General features: G+C 35.5%; 1 protein-coding gene across 3 annotated transcripts in view; it reads right to left on the bottom strand.

The window, feature by feature from the left end:
* PSME4 (proteasome activator subunit 4) overlaps nt 1-27,839 on the bottom strand; it is a 101,376-nt gene that overhangs the window by 7,520 nt on the left and 66,017 nt on the right. For all 3 annotated transcript variants that reach the window (XR_016395440.1, XM_089923184.1, XM_022597155.2), the window contains exons 21-43: nt 23,478-23,533; nt 22,419-22,475; nt 22,136-22,191; nt 21,944-22,042; nt 20,574-20,636; nt 20,202-20,297; nt 18,459-18,590; nt 17,354-17,563; nt 15,713-15,849; nt 14,301-14,354; nt 13,897-14,026; nt 13,165-13,246; nt 11,826-11,979; nt 11,206-11,275; nt 10,229-10,354; nt 9,542-9,694; nt 7,565-7,669; nt 6,926-7,017; nt 5,911-6,042; nt 5,329-5,537; nt 3,462-3,547; nt 1,457-1,585; nt 267-422 (exon numbers count right to left, since the gene is read on the bottom strand). Coding sequence is in view for 2 of the 3 variants with exons in the window: in XM_089923184.1 (XP_089779310.1) it covers nt 267-422; nt 1,457-1,585; nt 3,462-3,547; nt 5,329-5,537; nt 5,911-6,042; nt 6,926-7,017; nt 7,565-7,669; nt 9,542-9,694; nt 10,229-10,354; nt 11,206-11,275; nt 11,826-11,979; nt 13,165-13,246; nt 13,897-14,026; nt 14,301-14,354; nt 15,713-15,849; nt 17,354-17,563; nt 18,459-18,590; nt 20,202-20,297; nt 20,574-20,636; nt 21,944-22,042; nt 22,136-22,191; nt 22,419-22,475; nt 23,478-23,533 (2,584 nt within the window). In the remaining variant the exon portion in view is untranslated. The remainder of the gene's footprint in view (nt 1-266; nt 423-1,456; nt 1,586-3,461; nt 3,548-5,328; nt 5,538-5,910; nt 6,043-6,925; nt 7,018-7,564; nt 7,670-9,541; nt 9,695-10,228; nt 10,355-11,205; nt 11,276-11,825; nt 11,980-13,164; nt 13,247-13,896; nt 14,027-14,300; nt 14,355-15,712; nt 15,850-17,353; nt 17,564-18,458; nt 18,591-20,201; nt 20,298-20,573; nt 20,637-21,943; nt 22,043-22,135; nt 22,192-22,418; nt 22,476-23,477; nt 23,534-27,839) is intronic.

Below are 27,839 nucleotides of genomic sequence, written 5' to 3'. Positions count from 1 at the left end.
GTAAGGTAAGTAGAGTATTATCACCTGCAATTTCATAGATTAAGAAAATTCTGGTTCATAAATGTTATCTGCCCAATTGCAAAGAGAAGCCAGAACAAGAACGTGTCCAATGTTTGATTGGGGTATCAAAACTAATCACATAGGGCTATGTTAAAATTAAAGTTACTTTTACTTTACATATCAGTGTGTAAATACTTCTTAAAAGAGGTGCCATAATGCTTTCTTTAAATTTATTAAATTTCGGTTTGCTATAACCTAAATTTTACCTCTAGCTGTTCATCCTCCAAAAGACTTATAACCAGCCACCTGATGTCTTTAACTGCATCTTCATTGTTTAGGAAAATAAAGAGGTTATAAAATACCATGGTCTGGAGGTAGGTCAGTACTGTATATCTAGCATGCCAAGAACTGCTTCTTGCTGTCTGTGGATGAGAAATTAGTAGAAATAATGGAAACAGTGCTGACAAGGACATGAGATGACAGTGAAATGACAAATAATATAGACTTCCAATATAACTCTACTTTTACAGGTATAGCTAAAGCAAGCTCATCTTATACTTCCTTCTAAACAAAAGGTTGTACAAGCTATTTCAGGTAAAAGTTAGTTATTCTGAATGTATGAATGAATGGTTGAGAGTAAAGGGAAAGGAACCCAGATAAAAGTCAATTTTAGAAGAATTATTTATAATTAATTACTCTTAAATCCTCCAACGCTTGCACATTATTTTATTTTACTTTTGATAGTAGCTGGTAGGGTAATGAAAGCAAACAAAATTGAGAACTACTAAATTCTACTGCAAAAAAATACCATTTGAGGCTGTCAAAAAATATCTTTCAGGGGAAACCATGGGAACATGTCCATTTTTTATATTATATAACACATGTGTAACCTACATAAAGCTGAGCACATAGTACACTAAAAATACAGCCACAGGACTTCCCTGGTGGTCCAGTGGTTAAGACTCCATGCTTCCACTGCAGGGGGCGCAGATTCAATCCCTGGTCGGGGGACTAAGATCCCACGATCCCACATGCTTTGTGGCACGGCCAAAAATAAATTAAATAAATAAATAAAAATGCAGTCAGAAAATATATACTCACTTAGGTCTTTCTACCACAGATCAGAAAATACAAGTGAATAAAATAAAGGGGAAATGGTAAAAGAGAATGCCCACCCCCTCCCTCATAAGCACTTTGTATCCAAGGTGCTTCAATAATTAGCTCTTTATGTATATAGAAAATTTAGGGTTGAGTGACCTGCCCAGTGTCAAAGAAGTCGGTGGCAGAACCAGGTACAGATTCTAAATCTGTTTCTTTGGTCAACATATGTCTCCTCTCAAACTAAAAGAAGATTCAAAATGAATGCAAGTATCAGGTGGTGTGTGTACCTCAGCTGACTTTGTGAAATTCTTAGAATTGTAAACCAAAGATATAAGTGTTTGATATACACTCTTACTTGTTTTAGCACCCGAAGTACCAAAGGCACTTGATGAGGGTAAAGCAACCCCTGAGACATTAGTGATAAACATAACTTTGCATCTCTTTTCAGTTCATCATAGCTATTGTCATTTTCCACTGGGGCAATCTAGAGAACAACAAAAAAAAAACCAAAGACATAAAGTGAAAAACAGCCAATAAGTACAAAGGCATCCTTACATAAAAGAAATTACATTTTTAATTTTAACAACTTCTACAGAAAAATCCAAACATACATAAAACTAGAGAATAGTATAATGAATCCCCATGAATCAATCACTTCTTCAACAATGACAAATTCATGGCTAATCCTTTCATTTTTTGCTCCCCTGTAGTTCCCCATCCCCCAATTAAATTATTTGAAGCAAATCCCAGACATATTTCATCCATAAATATTTTATTTTCGGGAATTCCCTGGCAGTCCAGTTGTTAGGGCTCTGTGCTTCCAGTGTAGGGGGCACAGGTTCAGCCCCTGGTCAGGGAACTAAGATCCCACAAGCCACACAGCATGCCCCCCCCACAAAAAAAAGTTATTTTTATCTCTGAAAGATAAAGTCTCTTATTTTAAAAACCTGTAATGATATCATACATAAAAATTCATTACAGTTAAAATATATTCAGTAGTGCTCACATTTCCCCAACTATTTGATGCCTGCATATACCAGATCCCACTTACCATGAAGGCCTAAAGGAGATTCTCAACCTCAATATTTGTATATTCAGGTTAACTGTTAGGCCCGTCACTAGCAAATTATGCAGTACAGCAATCTAATGATACACATTTTTCTGCAAATTTCAAGTGGATTCAAATAAATCATCCTATCAACCTCATGCTCATATACTATTTGCTTTCTGACTTTTTTCTGAGTGAAGAAAAAGGGTGGAACTCCAGCTATCCCAACATTCATTGCACATTACCCATTTACGAACATATGAGACCATGTTCCATACCACTGTGTATGTGGTAGTGGAAAAAAGTTTAAGCACCACTGCCCTAAAGACAAACCATATCTACACCAAGGACCTACAAGTAACAAAGACCTATCTATACACTAATGGCTACTGTCCACTTTTATATCCCAAAAGATCCCAAAGGTATCCATGGGTATCAGGCCCTACAGAGCACTTTAAAAAGTATTTTAGTAGTGAATCCTTTGAAAATTTCCATAAGTGTTATCTTTTTGAAATTTCCTAAAGACAAAATACACCATGGCAGATGAAAAGTTTAGCATGCCATTTGCAAATAAACAGTAACAAGGGCCCTCCATCTTAAATAATAACTGTATTGACCAATAATTGTCAAGTAGTGGTGATGTTTGTGCCAAGCCTTCCCAATTTGCAATAAGACCAGACTGTTTTCCTAACCACAACCAACCGCAGCCATCACTACCAACTATAATTTTGGAAACTACTATATAATCTTAGTTTACTAGCTTTATCCACTGACTGGACAGATGAATAATTAAAAACACCTCAGGTTATATCTTGCATCAAATAATACTTCAATATGATTACCAGACACAATTTATTTCCTGCAAATATTTGTTAGAACCAACTATATATAGTGCCATTTAGCAAGGTAAAATAAATACAATATACTGAACATTTTGATTTTCAAATTTATTATACATTGAATTAAAAAGTCAGAAATAGCTATATTCAAAAATGTCATTGTGGCTTTTTATTTTTAAAGCTATCAATATTTTCCTAAACTATTACTTGAAAACTGGCTCTCGCTGAAACAATGTTCTGTCTTTAGACTTTTCATGTAACTGTCAAGAACCTACTCTTACCTAGTATTAGAAAGATTATTTCAACAAATATTTAACCACTAACACCTAATGATTTTCCTGTGACTACTCTACCTTTCAGAGATGAAAACAAATCATACACAGTCTGAAAACCTATCAACCATCTGATGATAATTATAAATTCCTTTTGAAGGTCAAAAGGGGATGCATTTTTAATTTCAGACATAAACTTACCTTAAAAAACAAAGGTAGAAGCTGAAGTTGTTCAGTGACTGCTGTAGAGAAGGATCTTCCCGCACTTGCCATCAGCCATTTCAATACTTTATGGAAACAAACACAAAGAGTAAGTCTTTGCTATCCAGTTAGAGACTACAAAGTAGAGTGATTCTATGCTAGTATCAGCCACTCTGATAGCTCTTCAATGTAAAGAAAGAGGTCTGTGTTACTTCACAAATTAGATCAGCAGTGTGACAGGATCCATAACAAATGGTATCAACTAATCTAGGGGACTGAAGCCACCCTCAAAGAATGAATCAGCAAATTATTAATGGTCTACAAACACTCACACAAAGTAAAAATTAAAACTAGCCTTCAAAAATCCTAACAAAGCAAAACTGATGACTAAGTTAGTTGTTTATACTTAGAATCCTTGAAAAAGTTTTAGATATACAAACAACAGGGAACCCCCAATAATCAAGACAATTTTGAAAAAGAAAAGTTGGAGGACTCACAATTCCAGATTTCAAAACTTAATACAAAGCTATAGTAATCAAAACAGTGTGGTACTGACATAAGAACAGACATAGAGACCAACTGAATAGGCCAGAGAGCACAGAAATAAATGCTCACACATATGGCCAGTCAATTTTCAACAAGAGTGCCAAGACTATTCAATGAAAAAAACGACAGTCTTTTTAACCAACGATGCTGGGAAACTGGGTATCACAAGCAAAAGAAAGAAGCTGGATCCTTATCTTATATCATAGACAAAAATTACCTCAAAGTAGACTGAAGACTGAAATGTAAGTGCTAAATCTATAAAACTCTTAGAAGAAAACTTAAGGGACAAACTTCATGACACTGGATTTGGCAACAATTTCTTAGACATGACACCAAAAGCAAAGGCAACAAAAGAAAGAAGAGGTAAATCAGACTTCATTAAAATTAAAACTTTTGTGCATCAAAGGACACTATCAAGAGAGTCAAAATGGGAGAAAATATTTGCAAATCATTTTCAGATAAGGGACTGATATCCAGAATATAGAAAGAACTACAACTCAACGACAACAAAACAACCTAATTCAAAAATGGGCAAAGAACTTGACATTTCTCCAGAGAAGAAACAAAAATGGAAAATAAGCCAATGAAAAGATTTTCAACCACTAGTCATAAGGGAAATGCAAATTAAAACCACAAGATACCTTCTTCACACCTATAAGGAGAGCTATAGTCATAAAAGGTGTTGGCAAAAAAGTGGAAAAGTTGGAACCCCTCTGCACTGCTGGTTGGAATGTAAAATGGTGCGGCCACTGTGGAAAATAGCTTGGTGGCTCCTCAAAAAATTAAACATAGAATTACCACATGGTCTAGCAATTCTGCTTTCAATACCCAAAAGAATTGAAAGCAGAGACTCAAACATACTTCTACATTAATACTCATAGAAACATTATTCACAATACTCAAAAGGTATAAACAACCTGAATGTCCATGAACAGATGAATGGATAAACACTGAAAGCATTACACAAAGTGAAAAAAGCCAGACATAAAAGGACAAATATTGTATGATTCTCCTTATATGAGATACCTAGAATAGGCAAATTACAGAGACAAAGTAGAATGGTGGTTGCCAGGGGCTGAGGGAGGGGAGAATGAGGAGTTATTGTTTAAGGTACAGAATTTCCATTTTGCAAGATGAAAAGAGTATAAAGATGGATGAAAGTGATGGCTGTATAACAATGTAAATATATTTGATGCCACTGAGCTATAAATTTTATATTATGTACATTTTACCATAATAAAAAGGGGAGGGGGGAGAAGTCAATAGGATAATCTAAAATATCTGTTTTTAGAGGGAGTTTCTACTAAGTTTAGCCACTCACTAGTTTTTAAGAGTTTAATGCCCTGGGTTCGTTCATCTTCTTCACCAATTCCATTTTCTTCCATAACATGGTTCTGGATTTCTTCATCTACATCCATGAGGGGTTTCAATTTATCTAGAATTCGAGCAGTAAACTCAGGGACACGAGGGGATGCTGTTGGTGCAGTGTTTGGCAAAGAAACATCTATCATGAATATATAGGTCAGCACACTGTAAAATAAAATACATATAATAAGAAGAGATCCCACATTATCAATAAAACTAAGGTTCAAAAGTATGACCCAACCAAAGTAAATTTTCCCAAGACAATCCCTAGAGAGGGTCTTGTGCCTGTGCACACAATTCTGAGGTATTAAAAACTACAGTGTGGCGACTACTCCCCACTGGCTTGTGAGCACACTACCATTCTATTTTACATTCAGAGACTCTTGTCTAATGTCCCACAATACAATATAAAACAAAATCTGAAGAAGAGGATATCATGAAACTCAACAGTAACATAACCAGTATGTAGTACTAGACATTAAAATTTGATAAAAAGAACTCAAGAGGTATACCACACCACAGAGAAAATAATACCTACCTCCCTATTCTTTCCCTGACATTTTTGTAAACCTGGGTGAGTTTGGGTTCCAAGTACTTCAGTAGTCTATGCAATAGCTCAGGTACTCTCCACTCCTGCTGGGCAAGGCCACCTTGTAAGACATAGAGTCGACTAAAAGTAAAGCACAGTAGAGTTGTGTTAGTGCCCCTCTCTGCCTTTACATGTTTTTGTTTTGTTTTTTTTTTCTGTGGCATGTGGGATCTTAGTTCCCTGACAAGAGATCAAACCCGTGTCCCCTGCAGTGGAAGTGCAGTCTTAACCACTGGACCGCCAGGGAAGTCCTGCTTTTACATGTTGACAGTATAGATTAATGATGTTTGTATTCCACTTAAAATTGTTTCATTTCCAAACTAACAATTTAGAATAGCATCTTTAGGAAGATTTTATTAATTTTTCTACATCATTTTCTCTGTATCTCATTTCATATCCACTGCTATAAAATCAAAGGAAACACTGACTTTAGAATACTCATTGAGTTAATTTCTAAGCATCAGAAGTTTCCTCACTAATTAATAATAATAATAAAAAAATTATTCTTCTTGTTACAGGATTATCTAGATTTTGTTCTCTTGTTCAGTAATTTTTGCAGCTCCTTATGCCCAAGTATATTTTTCCTTAAAAGGATTACTATCTTCTTTCCTAATAGGAAACAGTGAAAAATTAGAACATGTGATAAAGAAGTTAGTAATACTGTCATGGTACAAAAAAGCAGTCCTGATATAAAAGATGTGACAGCAGAGTAGGCTGGACCTACTTTATGTTTGAATTGCTCAGGCTGCCTCCAATTCTCCTACTTGTTCTCAATTGAGAAATAACTGTATTTAGAATCATATGTTGTATTGAATTGAACTATGGTCATCTCCCAGAAGACAGTGTTACATTATGTAGCCTTTAGGAGTACAGACATTTCACTTCTACTTATACATAAAGAACAAAGATGTTATCTTTTGTTGTAAAATCTTTTGTTAACCTCATAAGCTTCCTTCTTATTTACCATGCATCTACAAAGGATCCTCCTTCACCACTCAGTGGTGATTCCAACAGCAGCTCAAAAAGCCAGTGAAGTTTCCGGGGATCTCTGCTTTCCTGTGTTGAAAAGATAAAGCAGCAGCAATTAAAACAGAGGTCATACAATTTTTCAAATAAATCAGACATCATTATTTTAGAAATATAAATAAATATAAGTATAGAGGAAGAAAATCAAACTAAAACTCATAGGCAAGTCAAATCCAAATGTATTCTTATAGCTCATGTTAGAAAGACTAACAGTGAGAAAATTGTTAGCTAAATGGACTCTCTTAAATCAAAGTATAACTGCCCTGGACATAAAAGGTGTCAAAAATAATACCTATAACCTTGTATCATCTGGCTTTTTACTGTATGTAAGTTACACTTCTAGATATAGGATTTGACTCGTCATTTAATCTAAAAATGCAATTACCATGGCAGAGAAGGTATAACAATCACTTAGGAGTTATCACTCAAGGCTTATGTAAAAAGCTAAACAGAACCATCTCCAGTCATGTAAGATGATAAAATTTCAGGATTCAGGAGGTATAATGAGATTTTACACATTTTGAGACATGGTATGAAACAGTTTGAATAGATCAGTGAGACACAAAAATGAACTTACACAGGACGTTGCTATACAAGTTCCCCAGTCATTATAAGTTTCTACTGTAATGTTGGACAATGCTGTTCGAAGCAGAGGACACAAAAGCTCCGAAAGCTTCTCCACCTACTCAAAACAAAATACACAGGAAAAAGTTAATGATACTCAGAACATTTTTCTTCAACTATCCTTTTCTGCAAACACACACATACAAATACACAACCTGATACTTCCTTTATTTCTTAGAAGACCCAAATAATCCAAGAAAGTAACTTCACCATGTTATCATGATACAGATCCAGGTAACAAGGCCATCTTTTTCCAAAAAAATAAAACAAAAATCAGAAAAGAGGAGACACTTTATATGTCTTACAAAATCTCTCATACTGTTAAAAAGTTCTCTCTTTAAATGTTGGACTGACATAGTACACTGGGCTGAAACAAAACCTCAATCATCTCTGTATTTTGCATGCTTATGGAGGTCACTTGATTGAATCCCAATATAGGAAGCAATGACTTTTCAATACAATTTAGTATTAGCCTGAAGTATAACCTTTAAATTCCAAGTTTGGATGACTATAAACAGCATTTTAAAACTGTTCAGTTATACAGAGACTGTGAATATATATACATGTGTCTAAACACTAAACTGCTTCTCACAGTTTAGTGAGAACACAAATCACCTTGAGATCCTGATAAAACGCAGATTCTGATTCATTAGATCAGGGTGGGACCTGGGATCCTACTTTTCTAATAAGCTCCCAAGTGATGCCCAAGCTGCAAGTCCATGGACTATACTTTAGTCAAAAGGACCTATGTAGGACAAATGGGGAGAGAGGGCTTGGGATAAAATTTCCAGTGGTAGCACTAGGCACTGAATACAAAGAAAAAAACAAGCTATATCTTAAATAACTTATATGGAAAGGAGACGTGTTCTAGAAATGAGGTAACTCAAAAATGACAGAGACAGGATGACAAGGATATGTATGGACACGTTTAAATAAAATTGTTTCATATGTGAGCAGGAAAATGGCAATATTACAAACTAACGAATACTTTACATGATTCGAATATGTATAACTAAATTAATATATTAAAAAGTGTTGATAATCCTCCTAAAAAGTATGTGTAATTAAGTTTACCAGAAACAATATTTGCATCTTTTCTTTGAAAAATGGCAGCCTACCTTTTACTCAGGCATTCTGGACATTTTACCAGGTTATTTTCAGTCTAGTGCATCTTGCTAAGAAACTAACCTTAGGGTGGATATGTAAAACTTAATCTTACAATTAAAAAGACGGATACTCAAAACAAGGCTGTCAAACTCAAACCATCTACGAGACCAAATGAGTAATGTAAATTAGCACAGAGGCTAAGAGAAAAGATTTAATGAGAGGCTAGAGAGTGCCTCAGGAAGGGAGAAACCCACGCACAGCCCCAGCCAACTGATACAGTGCAGCAATGCGGGGCCAGTATTCCACAATCTTCCCACTTCTCAAGAGAAACTAAAATCCTTTTTACAGGATGGAAAATAATTCAGATTTTAAAAGACATTCAATGCCACCTACAGACCACGACTTTGTGACCTATACTCAAAAGCAATATAAAGTTAAACATTTCATATTTTAGGTAACATCTTTTTCTTTTTTTAAAAGATGTGTGTGCCCTCGACGCAGCCGTGAATATGTTCTGATAAACACACAACCTGCTGTCCACCTTAGAGCTCACAGCACCACGGGCTAACCCCATGGAGACGAGACAAGCAGGTAGGACCATTGTCCGCCCTGCCGCTGCCCCCATCAGCCGCCCGCCCGGCCACCTGTCGCCTTGCTCCTCCTGAGGACCGCCAGCCCGAGGTGGCACCGGAATGCTGGCAGAGGGACAGTGGTGGCGGAGGCTGAGGGACTGAGCTAGGTGTTAATACCTAACGTGTTGGGAATTGTTGCATAAATGGATAATACAGCTTTAAGAGGGAATGCACTGTACAAATTACATCACCTTTTCAAATGTCCAATGTTTAGAGCCTCTGATTAAACCAGCTATAATTTCTGCAACACATCGCTGCGTGCTCTCATGTGAATCTGAAACCAAACGTTCTAAATGGGGCTTCAGAACTGGCAGGAAGGCATCATCAAAATTTCTGAATATACCCTACGCAAATAAAAATAAGAAAGTTCTTTAGTACTCAAACGAATAGCATCTCCAGTATCACATGCTTATATTTGTTTGCTGTTATTACTACTGTGCTTAAAAAACTCCATATTCTCCCCTATAGAACTTAACTGTTTTAACAATATCTGTAAGTTGAAATGGTAAAAACACTGTCATTTGCCACATTACATTAAAATATGATCAGTGAAAGAAAAATTAATTTCTAACCTTAAAAATATCACACACACCTCAAAAAAAATCAAATAAACATGAAATGCACATAGTCTTGTGGGTTTTGGGTTTTTGCTTCTACTGCTAATTACAAATATTAGAGATAAATACTAAAAAGCTTGTATTTTTTGAGTCCTAGACCTTAAGCCAAGATGAATATGATAGGCATTACTTCCAGAGTCATTTTAGATAAAGATAACAGATGACTAAACTCAAACTTTGAACAAATACTTTAAAACTTATGAACCTACAAATTGACAGTCACTAAGCTTTATGAAAAGGGTATGTAAATAACATAGTTACCTTAAAGAGGCAAAAACGTCGAGGATTAAATTTATCTTTTCCTTTTCTGTCTTCTAAAGATAGAAAAGTAATTAACTGTTCCACAAATTTAGGATCAGAAAAATGATCAAATATAATCTGTTCTGCCTGTAAAGTTAAAAAAAAGAACAACATTCAGGGATTAAAATCTATTTAAAAACATGATTCTGAAAACATTAAAATTCAACCATAAAGATTTGAAACTCAACAGTAAGTTTTTATTTTTGTTCTATTCTAAAGAATTTTTAGTTCTCATAGAGCCTTTCTGGAACCAAAATAATATTGCCTCCTAAAAATGCTAAATCCTAAGAATAGCTAAAAGTTTTCCTTCAGCTCTTCAAGTTTGGATTCCACTTCTCAAACTGAGAAATACAACCAAAAATGTTCTGCTTGAGAAACGAAGACTTAATGCTATTGTGCCAATTTCTGTGCAAATTAGGAAAATCCTCCAAACTGCAAACCAAACCCCAGCAAAGTATTTCCATATTTATAAAATATCAGCAGTTAAAAGGTAAACTTTGCTCAGAATTAGAAAATAAAAGCTACAACATTAACTTAATTAAGGAAGACATAAACCTAAAAGCCCTTCATCAACTTTCAAAATGATAAAGAAGTTCTACAAAGACTAAGAAGTTCCAACTTAAATTTACAAACATCTATTTACTGAGTATCCATCATTTATACGCAATAAAAAAATTAAAGCCAGTACCCGAGTGCTAAGTAGGTAGTAACTTGGGAGTGACCTTAGATATAGAAGACTTGTGCTAACTGGTCCTAACAGAAGGGGGGACGGTTGGGGGGGAATAAGGGAGCGCACATTTACCAATACTTATTATGCTGCAATACACAAATTGGGGGAAAAAAACCCATGAACTTAGTTTGAAATATAAATCAGGGGCCAAAAGTAAGATGCATCTGAACCAGGTAAGTGTTTACACGTGGTGAAATTAAATACTTACCTCTGTCAAATCCTCCCTGCTTCTGCCCAGCTTAGGCTGCTCTTCCACACCAGCATAAACAACCATATTCCTACACAGTAAGAGTTTATATTTGTAATACACATAGGAAACAACATTAGAGCTTCTTGGATAGAAAGCATTAGAAGGCACTTCTAATGAACTCTAATGAGATGCTAAGTTGTGGGTTACGAGCATATCATTCAGTCTTCCACCTTAAAAATCTTAGGTCATTGCATCCTAATGACATACATTATTGGTGTCAATAAGAGACAAATAAGTATTTCTTGGGGCTGGTTTAGACATGTGTAGTATTAATAGGTAGGAATATAACTTAGAGCAACTATTAACAAACTCCTTAGATGTATAATGGTGGACTAAGGAAGTCTAAGGGTTTCAGTGGAAAGACAAGGAAAGAGGCAGGATGAGGCATAGCACTGGCAAGAACAAAGAAAAAGAGGAAGAGGGAAGATGGAAAAAGCTAGAGATTGTGTATCTCTGGTGACAAAGTACCTCTAACTGCTTCAACTGCCTCAGAACCTCCCTAGAAATCCAGATGATAAAACAAATTATATCAAAGATAAGTTGTTTAATAATAATGTGCATGGCAAGTTGCAACTTACTGTGGCCAGGTGTAGTATCCCCAGTGAGTTTTTTCCACAAAGCAACTTGACTCCCATTCTTTTTTAGTTCTTGGTATACTTTTGCTATCATAATGCAACCAATGATTATCGGGTCTATCACCAGCAACAATTTGGGGGGGTTTAGGATATCCACCTAAGGAAAAGACAATTACATTTCATGAATTTCAAAATAACTGTGCAATAATTATTCTCAAATAGTGCTAGTGTGAGTTTATCTTCATAACAAGACTCTGTTAAAATTCGCTCAAGGCAAAAGCACATACATATGAGGCATTTCACATCAGAGAAGGAAAGATGGGATTATCCACTAAATGGTGTTGGGATAGTTATTTGAGGGGAGAAAGTCAAGTTTGATCCATACTTCATCCCTTTTACCAAAATTAAAAGGATTAATTTTGTTCAAACTTTTTAGGTTTGAATTAATTAATTACAGAGCTCAACAAATTCCCATATACTCTCTTCAACCAGATGCCCCCAATTTTAACATTTCACCATGTGTACACTTTGACATTCTCTCTCTTTACACACACACACACACACACACGTACACATGCACCTACACACACTTGTTTTTTGGGACCATTAAATATTCATTTAATATGAGACCTACAAACATGTGTTTCAAGTGAGGGTAAAACAAGATTAGTAGTAGAGAGTATAATGAAATGAAAGTCTTTCCCACATTTAGTTAACACCATTTTATAGTGTTCCAAAATAAAGGTGGTAGTTGGTGCACAGCTACACTCCCTCCCAAAATGGGGCTGGGGGTAAACTGAAGACAGCTGTTTGAATATCTCAGGAGTTATCAGAGATTAAAAAAAATGACAGCCAAAGTAATAAAAATGATGTTTTTCTCCCTCCAAAATCAAATTAATCTTGCCCCTAATCCTACTACTGAGGAAGAAACACTTAATATATTGATGAATTAAATGGTAATGGTATTTTAAGCCTTTGAAATACAGTTTGATAAATAACTAGTATAATTGCTTAGCTGATGAGATAAGTAAGTAGATGACATGTGTACCCAGAGTGTGTAAAAACTACACATTTTATGTATTCTAAAGACATAAAGCTACACATTTTATGTATTCTAAAGACATAAACAGCCATCTATTTTTATAAATACTTGCTATCACTAGTTTTTACTAAGTCAACTGTTTTCCCTTTATATTATTTCACACTTCGTATTAAAATCTTCCTATACTTCTATACTTTGTATAGAAAAATACTTGACGTCAAGAACTGTAATTTATACATTTCAAAGAAACTTTCCAAGTTTGACTGAGAAGCACCACTCATTACGTTTGATAGCACTTACTGATTTCATACGGATTGATGATCAGCTTTTTGTGGGTTCTTTTTAGCTGCTTAAGAATACCAGCAACAGCTGAGATTGCCATCTAAAAAAGAAGCAGGTAAGGTACATATATCAAAATTTTAAACGTCTCAAATGGTTGCTCCCTTGATCAAAAGCAGAAGCTGGGTTCTGTTTCTTTCCAAAGCAGAGAAATACCTCACCCACTGACATCTGGCAGCACAGCCACATGAGGGCTAACTCTGACTTGGACTGAGTCAGTTGCAGTTCTTACTCTTAAACCTTCATCCATGCTAGTCTCTACCCAAAACACTTTTATCATTTCTTTGTTCAATCAATTCCTGCTCATTCTTCCTATCTCAGCCTAAACATTTCTTCCTAAGGGTCTTTTCTCAATGTGCCAGGTCAGGTCAGCCCCATCTTGTACCCTACCTCTAACAGTTTTCAAGTTAAAACCAACTAGTTGTATCACTCAGGTACCTTTCCCTTCCTGTAACATGTTATAACTGTAATTAATTTTTTAAAGTCAATCTTTCCAATTAACCTATAAACATGTTCCCCGCTACATCTCCAGTGTTGAAATGCACAGTACCTGAACACCTCCTCATATATTTGTTGGATGAATTACTATCATCTCGGAACCAACAGAGGTAGATTTCAAATCAATACACTTCAAGATATCAGGTGAGGCAAAAATTTTCAAACCCAAGATTATAGCTAAAATAAAGTATCTACCTTTCGAACTACAATTGCATCGTGGTTGAGATTCTCAACAAAAAAACGTACGGCACGAAGCGGTAACACTCGGTCATCTCTCAAAAGTAGAGACAAAAGCCCAATGCCTATATGTTCAAATTTCCAGGGCCTGAAAAGGGGAGGGGGGGGAAATCACAAAACACATCATTCATAAAATCACTTTAAAAAAACAACCCTGTATTTGAAACATTATAATTTTAAGTTTCCCAAGAATCAAAATAGGTATATTGAAAAATACTGCTCCCATCATCAGCCCCATACTTTCTAAACCCATGAATCAGACTACAATTTTCTGACAGTCATTCATGGCCTTCAGGGTAGAAACCTCCTATAATACTGAAGATAAAAGTTTGAGAATTAAAAAAATATATTTTTGCACTTACAAATTTCTCTGCTCCACACCATCTAGCAAAGTGTTTATCAAATTTTCATAGTTCCTTAAAAAAAAAAAAAAAAATTCAGGTAAGGTATTGTTTTAATACAATACTAAGATGGGGCTCCCCTGGTGGCACAGTGGTTGAGAGTCCGCCTGTCGATGCAGGGGACACGGGTTCGTGCCCCGGTCCGGGAAGATCCCACATGCCGCGGAGCGGCTAGGCCCATGAGCCATGGCCGCTGAGCCTGCGCGTCCGGAGCCTGTGCTCTGCAACGGGAGAAGCCCCAACAGTGAGAGGCCCGCGCACCACAAAAACAAAACAAAACAAAACAAAACTAAGATGAACATCAAATAATGTAATATAAATTCAAATTCACCCTCCTCTTCTCATCACCAGACTATAAAGGGTCTGATGAGAAGAAAGCCAGAGTGAAAGCAGATGCGTAACCCTGGGAAAAGAAAATGAAAGGCAGAGGAAAAAAAAAAAAAGTGCTAAGTACACTGAGCAACTCAACCATTCCTGAGTGGACATTCAAAAGTAAATTTGTGAGTAGTAATCAATTGGTTAGGAGTGGTCTACCTATATAACAACCCAGGTATACATGAGGTAGGCTATAAAGTTTATTATTTATATAGAACTGTTAGAAAAAAATTAATAAGCATATTCATAAGGCAAAGAAAAAAATAAAGTTAGGAAGGCTCCTGCTTCAGTGTTACCATTGAAGTGTTTTGGTCCCAAAAATCTAAAGGCAGTTTACTAATATCCTAGTAACAAATTTGTATAAATGTTATTGATCAAAAAGTTATTATAAGAGATATGAAGAGATAAACGTGTTGAACTTGAATTTAAGATTTAATGAGTGGGATATGTGTACTACAAGAAAAATCAATTCATGTTGAAAAAAACATATGATATTAAGATAACTTTAGGGACTTCCCTGGTGGTGCAGTGGATAAGACTCCGCGCTCCCAATGCAGGGGGCCCAGGTTTGATCCCTGGTCAGGGAACTAGATCCCACATGCATACTGAGACTAAGAGTTCGCATGCCACAACTAAGGAGTCTGCCTGCCACAACTAAGGAGCCCGCCTGCCACAACTAAGGAGCCCGTGTGCTGCAACTAAGAGGCCCTTGAGCTGCAACTAAGGAGCCCACCTGCCACAACTAAGACCCAGTACAACCAAATTAAATAAATAAATAATAAAAAAGATAACTTTATTGTGAGATGGTGTTTTCTACCTCCATAGCTGAAAGTGACAATCAGAGATCTTCACAATAATTACCTCTTAACATTTTGGTATCTCTTCAGAATCAGTGTGTAAATTTCATTAGGTAGTTACAGTGCATCTATATTTTAGAGATATTTAAAACCTACTATCTATAAAGTTATATGTCACGATAAGTAGGCATTCATAATTACCTTAGGGCATCAGCATTCCTTTCTTGTTGGCGTTTAAGTCCTTCTTTAATTTCTTCTGAGCTAAGCATTATCTGTTTGATAGACGGGTTTTTTGATTGTTGAAGTAATTCTGCTATTCCGACACATGACTTTGGAATCTTATTAAAAAGAAAAGCCAGGGAGGAAAATGAAGTACTGAAATACCACGGATGAATCTTCACAACAATATACTGAGTGACAGAAGCCAGATACCAAAGGCCACAAACTGTATAATTCCATTTAGATGAAATGTCCATAATAGGCAAATTCACAGAGAAAAACGGTAGATTAGTGGTTTCCAGGGGCTAGGGGTATGGGGGAATGAATGGGAAGCAATTATTATTGGGTACAGGTAAAGCAACTATACTCCAATAAAAACTAATTTAAAAAAATTATTGGGTACAGGGTTTCTTTTTCTGAGTAATTACAGTGTTCTAGAATTAGAGTAGTGATGGTTGTACAACCCTGAGAATATACTATTGTGAATATATATATATATATTCACAATAGTATATAACAGCACACAACTGTTGTGTTCAAAAGGTGAATTTTTTGGTATGTGAATTACATGTCAATTTTTTAAAAATTTTAAAAAAGAAAGCATAATCTAACAACAGTTACAAATAGCAAGAATATGTTTTGCAGAAAAGGAATACATTTAGAGCAGTGGTTTTTAAAACTGAGTATGGGGCTTCCCTGGTGACGCAGTGGTTTTTAAAACTGAGTATGGGGCTTCCCTGGTGGCGCAGTGGTTTTTAAAACTGAGTATGGGGCTTCCCTGGTGGCGCAGTGGTTTTTAAAACTGAGTATGGGGCTTCCCTGGTGGCGCAGTGGTTGAGAGTCGCCTGCCGATGCAGGGGACACGGGTTCATGCCCTGGTCCGGGAGGATCCCACATGCCTCGGAGCGGCTGGGCCCGTGTGCCATGGCCGCTGGGCCTGCGAGTCCGGAGCCTGTGCTCCACAACGGGAGGGGCCACGGCGGTGAGAGGCCCGCGTACCGCAAAAAAACAAAAAACAACAACAAAAAAAACAACTGAGTATGGACGTCAAAAATAATCACTGCAGAAAAGAGGGGGATTCAACCACACTCACACCTCTTCTACCCATCCCCAATTCTGATGGGTGTGTAAATAGGAGTTTGAAAATTCTTGGATGATGATTTGCTATCTCTCCCCATTTGAGCTCCACTGAACCTGATATTTACTTTTTCATTTGTCAAATCATCCAATTTTAATCTTCACTATAAATTATGGAACCCTGTGGTCAATCTTCTGTGACTTTGACTAGTAGAACTGACCTCCTAAAATATAACCAACTCTTTGAAAAATGAGGCTGCAGACATACAGGGGATAATGGTAAATGCAACAATGTAATAACACTTTGTGGCCTCTTGGTGGAAAACCACCTAGTTCTCTCCTGGCCATGCTCCAACTTCCTACTCTACCCTGCCATCTATAGTAACGATCACTAAAACAGTAAAAGGAAACAGAATACAAATGCTTTAAAAAAAATTAGAATCAAATGCCAAGAATATGATTACTAAAAAAACACAAGAAAATAATAGCATTTTGACAAGGCAGTGCTTGCACTAAAATTTGAACTAAAAAAATGATTTTGCTTACTGTGAAGTCCAAACCAATTGTTTCATATTGCCGATGAATCTTTTCTGCAAGATCATCAAACAGCCTCACTATTGATGGCTTTTCCAGGGACATTGCTTTGCTAAGCCCAGAAGAAACAATTGCTGGCCAAGTCTGTACAATACAGTCCCAATCATGAAGGTTTGCCAAGCATACACCACTGTGATTTCCAAGGAGACAATACAAGGCACCCTGCAGGAAAAAATGATCAATATGGGAAACAAGAGGCACTGTTTAGTTGTAGCCAACTCACTTACATGTTGTTTTCAAATTTACTAAACACTGATTATTTAAATGCCTGGTACTGGTTATAAAATAGGTCCCCACATTCAACACGTTACCTTTAGAAACCTGAATTTGACACTTAAGTGCAATCCAGTAATATTTTCTCTAAGTCATTTAACAGAGGGTTAGCTCAAAGAATGGCTATTAATGAGGTAATATAGAAATGTGAAGATATTGCTTTTACGGACATAGCTTCCATTCTAATTCTCCTCTACTACATTTATAAAGGCTGTGAAATGTGTCACTCTTAGCATTTTAGGGTATAACATACAAAATAATTTTTTAAATTGTGGTTAAATCTGATTGCCAAGTATTTCTCTAAGTATATAAAAACTAGGTTACTTAAATATACTGTGTACTTTTTACTCATAGGAGCTCAATTAATCAGAATGATTCTGATAACAGTAGGTACCTCTTTCTAAGGTACCCCATTTTAATGAAACGAGCTATTAGTACCAAAACATTTTATTTCCTGAACATTCACCTGAACAATTCCAATCTGACTTCCTAACCACCCTGGGCTCTAATCCTCTTTACAGTTCTTATAAGATCACTGTAACTTCAATTTTACTGACCTAATAGACAGTTTCCAATTTTAAGCTTACTTGACTTGTCTGATTTTGTCCATTTAAACTGCTCTCCACAAGGTCGACAACATATCACCCAATGAGTTAGATCCTCTACAACATTCTTGAATTACACATCTGCCTTGGGGGTCAGCAATTCCATTACTGCGAAATTCTTTCAACTTTTCTCTACGTTTGAAAAATTTCGTAGTAAAACAAAACAAAAAACCCTATACCTTGAACTGCTGTTGCGTGACATCTTGCCTATCAGGCCGTAAGAACTCCAAAACCAGGGGAATGATATCTCTGCAACAGAAGTTATATGCTCCCAAGGCAGCAAAAAATGTTTGCTGGGCCTTATTTCTGACCTAAAGAAACAGTTATTAACAGATGACTTTTATTAAATGGTAGACAAACTACAAAAAAATTTCTAAATGAATCATTAAAACAAAGCAGTGGTAATTTAAATGTTTTCGTAATAACAGAAAAATATAACAAATATAACAAAGCAAAAATATAACAGAAAAATATAACAAAATATAACTTAACAAAAATGAGTAAATGATAATCTTTTTATCAGAAGGAAAGCAAATTACCACCAACCACATCCATGGTTTAAGTTACACTGGTTCAGGCACTTCCCTGGTGGCGCAGTGGTTAAGAATCCTCCTGCCAATGCAGGGGACACGGGTTCGATTCCTGGTCTGGGAAGATGCCACATGCCGTGGAGCAACTAAGCCCATGCGCCACAACTACTGAACCCGCATGCCACAACTACTGAGGCCTGCACATCTAGAGCCCATGCTCTGCAACAAGAGCCACTGCGACGAGAAGCCTGCACACCCCAACAAGGAGTAGCCCCCACTCGCTGCAACTAGAGAAAGCCCGCGAGCAACAACACAGCCAAAAAAAAAAAAAAGTTACACTGGTTCAAATATCCTTTTGATAAAGGAGAGACTGAATGGAACTGATATGCATTTGTTCAGTAACATAATCAGCAGATTTAAACTTTTTATTCTGAGTTACTCTTAATGAGAAGGGTCAGATTTTCTCTTGTGTCTACACAAGGAAAATCAAAGACTTTTCCAAAACACAGAACAACTTAACCTTTTCAATGCAAGCCTCAAGTACAGGCCACATATTTTTTTTTTTTGCGGTACGAGGGCCTCTCACTGTTGTGGCCTCTCCTGTTGCGGGGTACAGGCTCCGGACATGCAGGTTCAGCGGCCATGGCTCACGGGCCCAGCTGCTCCGCGGCATGTGGGATCTTCCCAGACCGGGGCACGAACCCGTGTCCTCTGCATCGGCAGGCGGACTCTCAACCACTGCGCCACCAGGGAAGCCCTAGGCCACATATTTTTAACCCAAGCAAAAGATTCAGTATAAATTTATAATCCATGAACTAGTTAAACAGTAATGAATAAAAGCAATACACTGTACATATTTCAAACTTTTTAAAACAATACTTTAGGCAAAATCTCTGGGTTAGATTGGTTTCCTAATTTACACTATTTTATAAAGACAGAATCATTGGCTGTACATGAATCTCTTTACTTTTCCCAGTTCTCTGTGTTTAGAGATAAATTTTTGGTCTTATGCTACCTGAAAGGAGGGACCCCACAATTCACATGGTATCAGCTTCCTGAACTCAAGCAGAATGCCTAGGAAGAATTATATGGCCGTCACAGACAGGCCTTCATAATGTGATTTAATTTAAGTGGCATCAACATTACACTAGCACTATCTACCAACGTTAGTTATATATTTTTAAAAAAAATTTGAGAAGCAATTACGAACAGCAAAAATAAACATTATTTTAAAAAGAGAAGCAAGATTAGTTTGAATATATGTCATTTAAAATGTAAATTTTCTTTGCCAATAAATTATTTAAATTCCCTTGTTAAAATGGGGATACTTTAGATTGCGTGTTACAAAATGGATGAGAGGGGGCATGCCCAGACTGTTTGGACTAGTCTTACCTGACTGTATGAACTTGTAGATAAACGAAGAAGATCTCTAATCATATCCTGATGTACCTTTTTGTATTCACAACCCTCAACAGTTAGTGTTCGTAGCTACAAAAAAAAAAAAAAACAGTGTAAATCAAATCTCAAAGTTTTTTACTAAAAGTTCATTTAATTATGAAGTAACATCAATAATTAAATATTTATTTGAAAAACTGTCATTTAAAAAAGTCACTGTGGGGAGTTCCCTGGTGGCTAGTGGTTAGGATTCCGGGCTTTCACTGCTGCGGCCTGGGTTTAATCCCTGGTTGGGGAACTGAGATCCCGCAAGCTGTGCAGCACGGCAGGACAAAAAAAAAGGCATCATGATTTTAAAAAGCTATTTACCTCATGCTGCAACATTACTCTGTCAATCAATAGCGCTCTGATGTGTTGCTTTTTCCCATGGAGCTGAAAAACAGTAGCAAACACTTCAACATTTTCCCTAAATGACTTCAACAATGGTTCCCCTGAATCCCTTAACAAAAAATTAGTTCAAAGAAGGTACAGGACGGGATGGTGGGTACTGAAGGTATTTCATTTATTCTAAAATCGTCAGACTTTTATTCAGTCAAATACTAAAAATACAAAAAGAGCCCACTAAGAAAATTGCTTTACTCTATTAAATTTATAAACAGCCTTTCTGGGTAGTTGTGTATGTTTACTACAGAATATAACATTTTTTATTTTTGTAAAAATTATCTTTTAAGCTCTCCCCCACCCCCAATGTTCTACGCAGTCACTAAAGGCAGATGTCTGGAACGCAGACTGTTCCTCTTTCACACCTGTGTCTCATTAGTCATCAAGTCCCCACACTTCCATCTTCTTTTAAAAACACCTTATCTCCACCCCAATGCCAGTGACTGGATTCAGGCTGTGCTTTCCCATCTGAACTATTATAATAGTTTAACTAAAGCCTCCCGGCTTCCAGTCTCAATCGCCTACTGCTTATTGTTCACAGCGATGGCAGAGCTTTTCAAAATTCACCGAATTGAATAATGATCTTTCCAACATTTACATCAGATCTACTTAAGAACTTCTAATGACTCACCCGTTGCTGAATGTAAAACTGAAGCATTTTCTTGGGCAAAACTAGAAATGACCTAGTTTACCTCCTGCCACTCTTCCCTACAAACACTGTTTGCTAAAGCATGCCATGTTTGTACATCTCCCTGCCCTGGCACATGCCATTCCCTTTGCCTAAAATATGTAGCACCCTGTGCCTAAACAATGAACTCATATAACCTTTTCAGACTCAATTTCAACAAAAGTCTCCTATAGAAGAACACTGCTATGAACACCAAATGGCTGACTTAAGTATACTTTCTTCCAGGCTCCCAGGGAAGCTTGTATTGACTTCTCTTGGAGACCAAATATAACATAAGATTACATAAAATGCAATGCTTTAAAGTCATGCCTGTGGACAATTCCTATTTTTACTCCTTCAGTTTCTTACATGGTAAGAAAGCTGTTGCCAAGTTATCAGACTTGAAATTGCCATTGAGAGTCCAGAGACTACCATGGAAATCGACAGAAGAGTTTGTCTCAGGGAAGTACATTTTTCTAGGATCCTTTTGATTATACCATCATATAATATTCGAAAATCTATTTTTACTTATAGGGAACTTCCTCTGTATGCCAAATAATTGCTAAATCAGGTGGTTATATCAATATTATACACCTTTAAAAAAAATTCAGCTTTAGGTGAAAATACTGACCCGATTTTCCATTGATTTCTTTACTAGGTTAAAGCTTTTCCAACGAGAGTCAAATTCATGCTTGTGAGATCCTTGGAATTGCAAAAGGTCTCCAGTAATCTGCAACAAAGAATTGCAAATTTTATATTTATGAGTCGTCAAGTCAAACCCGGTCATATTAACAATTATGCAACTGTTAAGTGACAACTGTACCTTTATGATAAGAAACAAGGACTTGGTATCATCTTCTGAATTATTAAGTATGTGGTCTATAATAGGAGGAAAAGAATTTTGGTTAAAATATTTTAAATTACTATAGGATTCCTGATATACTAGTTAAGGAAGAAGAGCAAAAAACAAACGAACCGAAAAAACCACTGCCTGATATTCTCACCATTTAGAATTTTAAAATGGTTAAGTAAAAGCACACATGCTATAAAATAAAATTTCTAAATATTTATTAATAAACATAAATTAAATACATATTTGTACTTACTAAGAAGTTTCCTTATGACCCTAGCAATTGTTTCTCGGTGGTTCTCTCTGGATAGATCTATTTTTAAAAAAATGAGAGAAAGCATTTTACACACTGAATGCTGACCAGAGCTTTGAAGTTTATATCAACAGTTATGTCAAGAAGAGATAACGTATCCAGGAAAAAAACAAATGGGTCTGTATATGGGAAAAGAATCTAAAAAAGATTGGAGATATATTTATATGTATAACAGATTCACTTTGCTGTACACCTGAAACTAACACAACATTGTAAATCAACTATACCCCCAATAAAAATTAAAACAAAATAAACAAACAAACAAACAAAAAAACCAAAGAAAAACCAAATGGGTCTGTCTTTATCATAGTTGGTTAGTAGCTTGGCATGATACAGAATAACTTTTAAAACCTTCACATTTATAAGAACCTGCTTACAAAACTTTATTAGGCAGGCAAGGAGGAGGGAGATAAAACTATCTCTGCCAATATTTCAAAGGCTCTATCCTCTAATTAGAGGCCATAAATGCATAGGATTCTCTAATTAGTTGTGGTGACCCAAATCAAACAAACAAACAAACTACACCTAATTAATGTATGCAATGAACTCCGATGTTAATCCAGCAATAAAGAAGTGTGCTAAATTTCTATTAATGTTAGATTCAGAACATTAAATTAACACAAAATGTTTTACATAAGTATTTATATAAAATTTAACTCACTGTGATAGAAAGATACTATAAAGATAGTTAGAATAGGTAAGGGTTTACATCAAGTATAATACAACAGTTCTATAACAATTCTAACCATAAATGAGCATTACAATATATGAAAAGTCTGCCTTTGCACATAGAAAGCATCTATCTTTTACTGGCTATTCTTTATATAATAATTACACACTTTCTCCAGAAAAAGCAAAGATAATATTAAGTAATTAATATTCATTCTACATATAAAAAAGAGACTAGAAAAACTGTAACTACAAAATTATCCCATTTTAACCCTTGTGCAGTGACTGATGAATACAGTCCATACAGATTTACTCAGATTAGGATTCACATACCATATTCAAGTCCAGTATACAACTTTGTCTCTTCCAAGGACACCATACTTGGTACCCTGTATAAAAACAAGAATGCTTGTATTTATTAATAATACCAATAAGGAGGCTTAAAGGAAAAAGTGTCATTGCTAGAATGTTTAAATGATGATCTTTAACAAACACAGATCTCTCATCTTCAGTACTTCAATGCTTTACTCTAGCTTTCTGAAGATTAATGCTCTATCTGTTTCAGTAAGGACAGTGGTATTCATCTTTAAAAAAATGTTAATTAAATGTAATGACTTTAGGGGGGGGGAAATTCACTGCCCAAATGAACATAACACTGATATTCAATACTCAAATGTAAAAGCTTAAATCTGATGTTAAACATTTATACAAGGAAAAGTCAGCTTTACAATGTTATAATAAAGGTTAAAACTAGACACCAAAAAATCACCATCAAATTTTACCGTAGAATATACAGCAGACACGCTTCTTTAGATAATCATTACCCCTCCTCTTAAAACCAGCTAAACTGACCTCTCCTGACATCTGCAGTAAAATGCCACTACTTTTGAAGATGTTCAGATGTAAAAATACTACATTAAAAGTCATTTTTTAGGTATGTATGGACAGATTCTGCTGGGGAATATGAACCTTTATATCTGAAATCTAAATTTTCTTTAATGAAAAATAAGTAGACTTTATTTCAAAATATGAGATTCAATTCAATAACTGTTTAAAAACAAAGCGATAATACTTTCTAAGAAAAGGAAGACAGGCACAAATGCCAAGGAAACATGGGGTAAGCGTATCCTACACAAGGCTAATTAGTAATAAATAGAAAATTTATAATTATTGCTCATAATTCATGACCTACACAACACTTGTAATGAAGAAAACACTATTTTGAAATCAACATACCCCTCCCCCGTACTGTATTTTTTTAAGTTGAATTAATTAAGTTATCTCTACCCTAATATTTGGTTGTTATGAATTCTGGAATTTATCTAAATGGGTAATAACGTTAAGATGACTAAAATGCCAATTATTTAACTATGTTCCTTGCCATAATGTGGATGGCAACAGTACTGTCCCAAGTTTCAAAACCAAGCCTACAGAATATAAACAAAGAATGGTAATATTTCATAATATAAAATGCTAATTTGCTTTTCAGAGAATTTCAAGAATTTCAAATTCAAATTCTTCTTAAAATCTGGTTTTCATTCCATAAAGTTTCAACTTTCGGCAACAGCTTGCAAACTTGAACATTCTGTAAAATTATGTATGATTGAAAAATATATATGTATCCAGAGTCCAGTCATTAAAAAATAAAATCAGATTCTTTCACAATGAATTTCAAGGGAAGTCCAACATCTTTACTGAAATTAGATTTGACCAAGAAAGAGAAAAAAGGCTGTGCTCACATAGTAACAAGCGTTAGGCGAAAGACTGTTACCCACCCCCCTCCGCCTTCCCTGGTAAAGCATGGGGAAGTACTTGGCCACAAGCTATCACATGAGAGTACATGTCCCCTCACTGCTGCTATAAACATAAGTTGTTTCCTAAAGTAGGAATACAACTGTACCTCACCCCGTCCATACCTAGTACCACACAGTACTGAATCAAGCATGCATTTTAATTATTGTCACAAAAATTACTCTTAACAAATGACATTTTAAAAAGCAATCACTGTAGTAAGCTATCCCGAAAATTTTTTTACTATATCAAACAAACCAACAAGCAAACAAAAGGCTATCAGTTGGGAATTTGAAATGTTTTTCTTATACGCCTTTCTGACTTTAATAACACCAATCACACTATAACTACATTTAATAACAAGTCTCATCTAAGAACCGTGATGCTAATTCTAAAAATCCATGTGTCACTCTGAATTGTTTCCCTATCAGAAAAGTTGATGAAGTACTATCACTTATTACAATTATTTAGAAACATATCAAACTGTGTGGGCTTTTAAAATATTAAGTAACAGATTTAAATTAAAATGGCTTAGGCTTTTACTTTTAAAACCTGAACTAAAACACATCTTACACATCTCAAGAGTATAGAAGGCATCTGTTTAGACATATAGTTCAGCTTTACTTTATTTGTTCTTATCCATCTCAAGTTTCTTTTATGCTTATTTATCTAAGATTCAGCTTTAATTGATCTCTTATCTAACAAATTAATTAAACTCTGATTGTATTGGCACCTTTTACACCAAATGCTTCTCATTGAGTATAAATACATATTTATAACTAAATATTTCTTCTGATCTTTAGAAGAATAATTTTCTAAAAGAAATGTCTATCCATTACCCAAGTAAGACTTTATAATTGTATCTCTTTGTGGTCACATTTTAAGTCTACATGTGCTGGGCTGTACTCTCTGATACTTAAATCTGCTCTTGTAACTTTTAGTTATGTACATAATCTTAGCTGAGTAGACTTAAAGTGCTATCAACAATTATAGATCTGCATTCTGATTAAACACTATAGTAGCAATATATACAATTTAAATAAAATATCATCACTCCCCCACCCCGAGTGAAATTCATTCTACTCATCACTGGTTCATTTTACAAACAGTAATATAAAAATAAAAGTATGACAAATAATTTCAACACAACATATTACAAATAATACCATGTATACAATAATAATCAAGTTAAATCAGGTTCATAGCAACTACATAGGACCACCAAGCCACCTAATTTATAACAAAATGTGTTTAATATCTGTACCACTTTAAAAACAAAACAAAACAAAAAACTTGTACGTTTTCTACATCTATGCTATTTGTACCACTAGATGGCAATCTTCTTTAGATTTGATTAGAGTAGAACGATGAAAATAATCACTGGTGGGAAAGAAAGGATGGTGAAAAAGGAAGAAATGACCAGTAACATAAAAACAAAATATACAATACAAATCAAATATGCAAATGAAGGCTAGGTGAACTGTCATGGAATGACTGCAAACAATAATTCTCCCTTTCTGTAAGTGGAAGAACAACCTACCCTGCTCCAAATCCCTCCCCTCCCAAATGAAAACAAACATAAAAGGTATAAAAACCAAGCCACTAACAGATTTTTTTTTCCCTCAAGGTAACAAATGTTTCACAACAGACAACGGGCCTATTTCTGTGTTCTGTTATCCAGTTCAATCCTGGGCATAAACAATAGCTATAAACACAAATTAAAGGCTGGCTCTGACTCTACCATGTGAACAAAAGGTTGCCAAGTAAAGAGAATCTTACATACCGCTAGGTTTAAAATTAACTCGGAGCATAAGAACTATTTCCATGTCTGACACACAAGTTTTTTTAAAAATCAATGAAAACAGTCAGAAGGTGAAATAAGGAGAAAACAGGGTTACTCACCGTGGAGTAGTAACTGTTTCCTTTTCTGTGTGCAGCTCCCCCAGCAGAGCTGGGTAGTTTCCTGGAGGTGCCAAGAGAGGTTAGCTAGCCCTGCCCCTCATCGCATAACAACACATCCTTTCACATATTCATGAAATGGTCTCAACTCTTAGACCTTAAGTATGAATTTTTTTTTTTTTTTTGAGTGAAAAGTTAGTAAAAGCTGAGCTCCTAAGAATGATTTAACTAAGAATGACTTAACAGATCTATTGGAGGAAAGGGGGCACAAAGTAAAGAAGAAATATTTGAGATGAAAAATGATGACTCCTCTACCTTGAGTAACCCTGTTTTTATAGATGTTAGTTTTTTGCATCCTGTGATAGCTGGTTAGACCTAAAAGATTCTAAAGAAATGGACTGCAAAAGGAGAAATTAATGACCATTTGAGGATTAAAGGCAAGTGTCCAAAATTCCTACATGACCCTGGAAAGACATAATCCAACTTCCACATCTATAAAGGTAGAACTATGAGTATAAATTATAGCACAAATGTTTCTATGAAATCATTAACTAAAGGTTCCAAGAGCAAAATAGAGAGGTTTAAGATTAATTCAGTAACCTTGGTATCTGACAAAACTGTTAAATTTCAAACTGGACTAAACTAAAAAAATTTACCCAATTAAGGGTAAATTAAACCCTCAAGGGACCTTATTTCATCCATCCTTTGAAACAGTAAAATTTAAAATATGTACAAGATACTTAGTAACCCTACGTTGCTAAAGGCCAAAAAGTACAATGTAGATATCATTAGATATATAATTTACTTTATACTTAGGACAATCAACTCATCTCATCTAAGCTTTTTATTTTTTGTCAGTCTCTAATCACATAGCATAGAAAATTGTTTTTCACATGTGGTAGCCATTTCCCTGAACAATGGGATCCCATATACTCTATTAGCAATTAAGATTTCCTTACAGGAAAATTCAGAACTGAAATAAGCTTCTGGTTTTTTACTGCTGCA

The sequence above is a fragment of the Delphinapterus leucas genome, chromosome 13 (genome assembly GCF_059928025.1).
Source record: "Delphinapterus leucas isolate spDelLeu-1000000601 "Yukka" chromosome 13, BTC_Dleu_Yukka2, whole genome shotgun sequence".
In the NCBI taxonomy this organism is placed as follows: Eukaryota; Metazoa; Chordata; class Mammalia; order Artiodactyla; family Monodontidae; genus Delphinapterus; species Delphinapterus leucas.
This window is presented reverse-complemented; position numbering and strand designations above follow the sequence as displayed.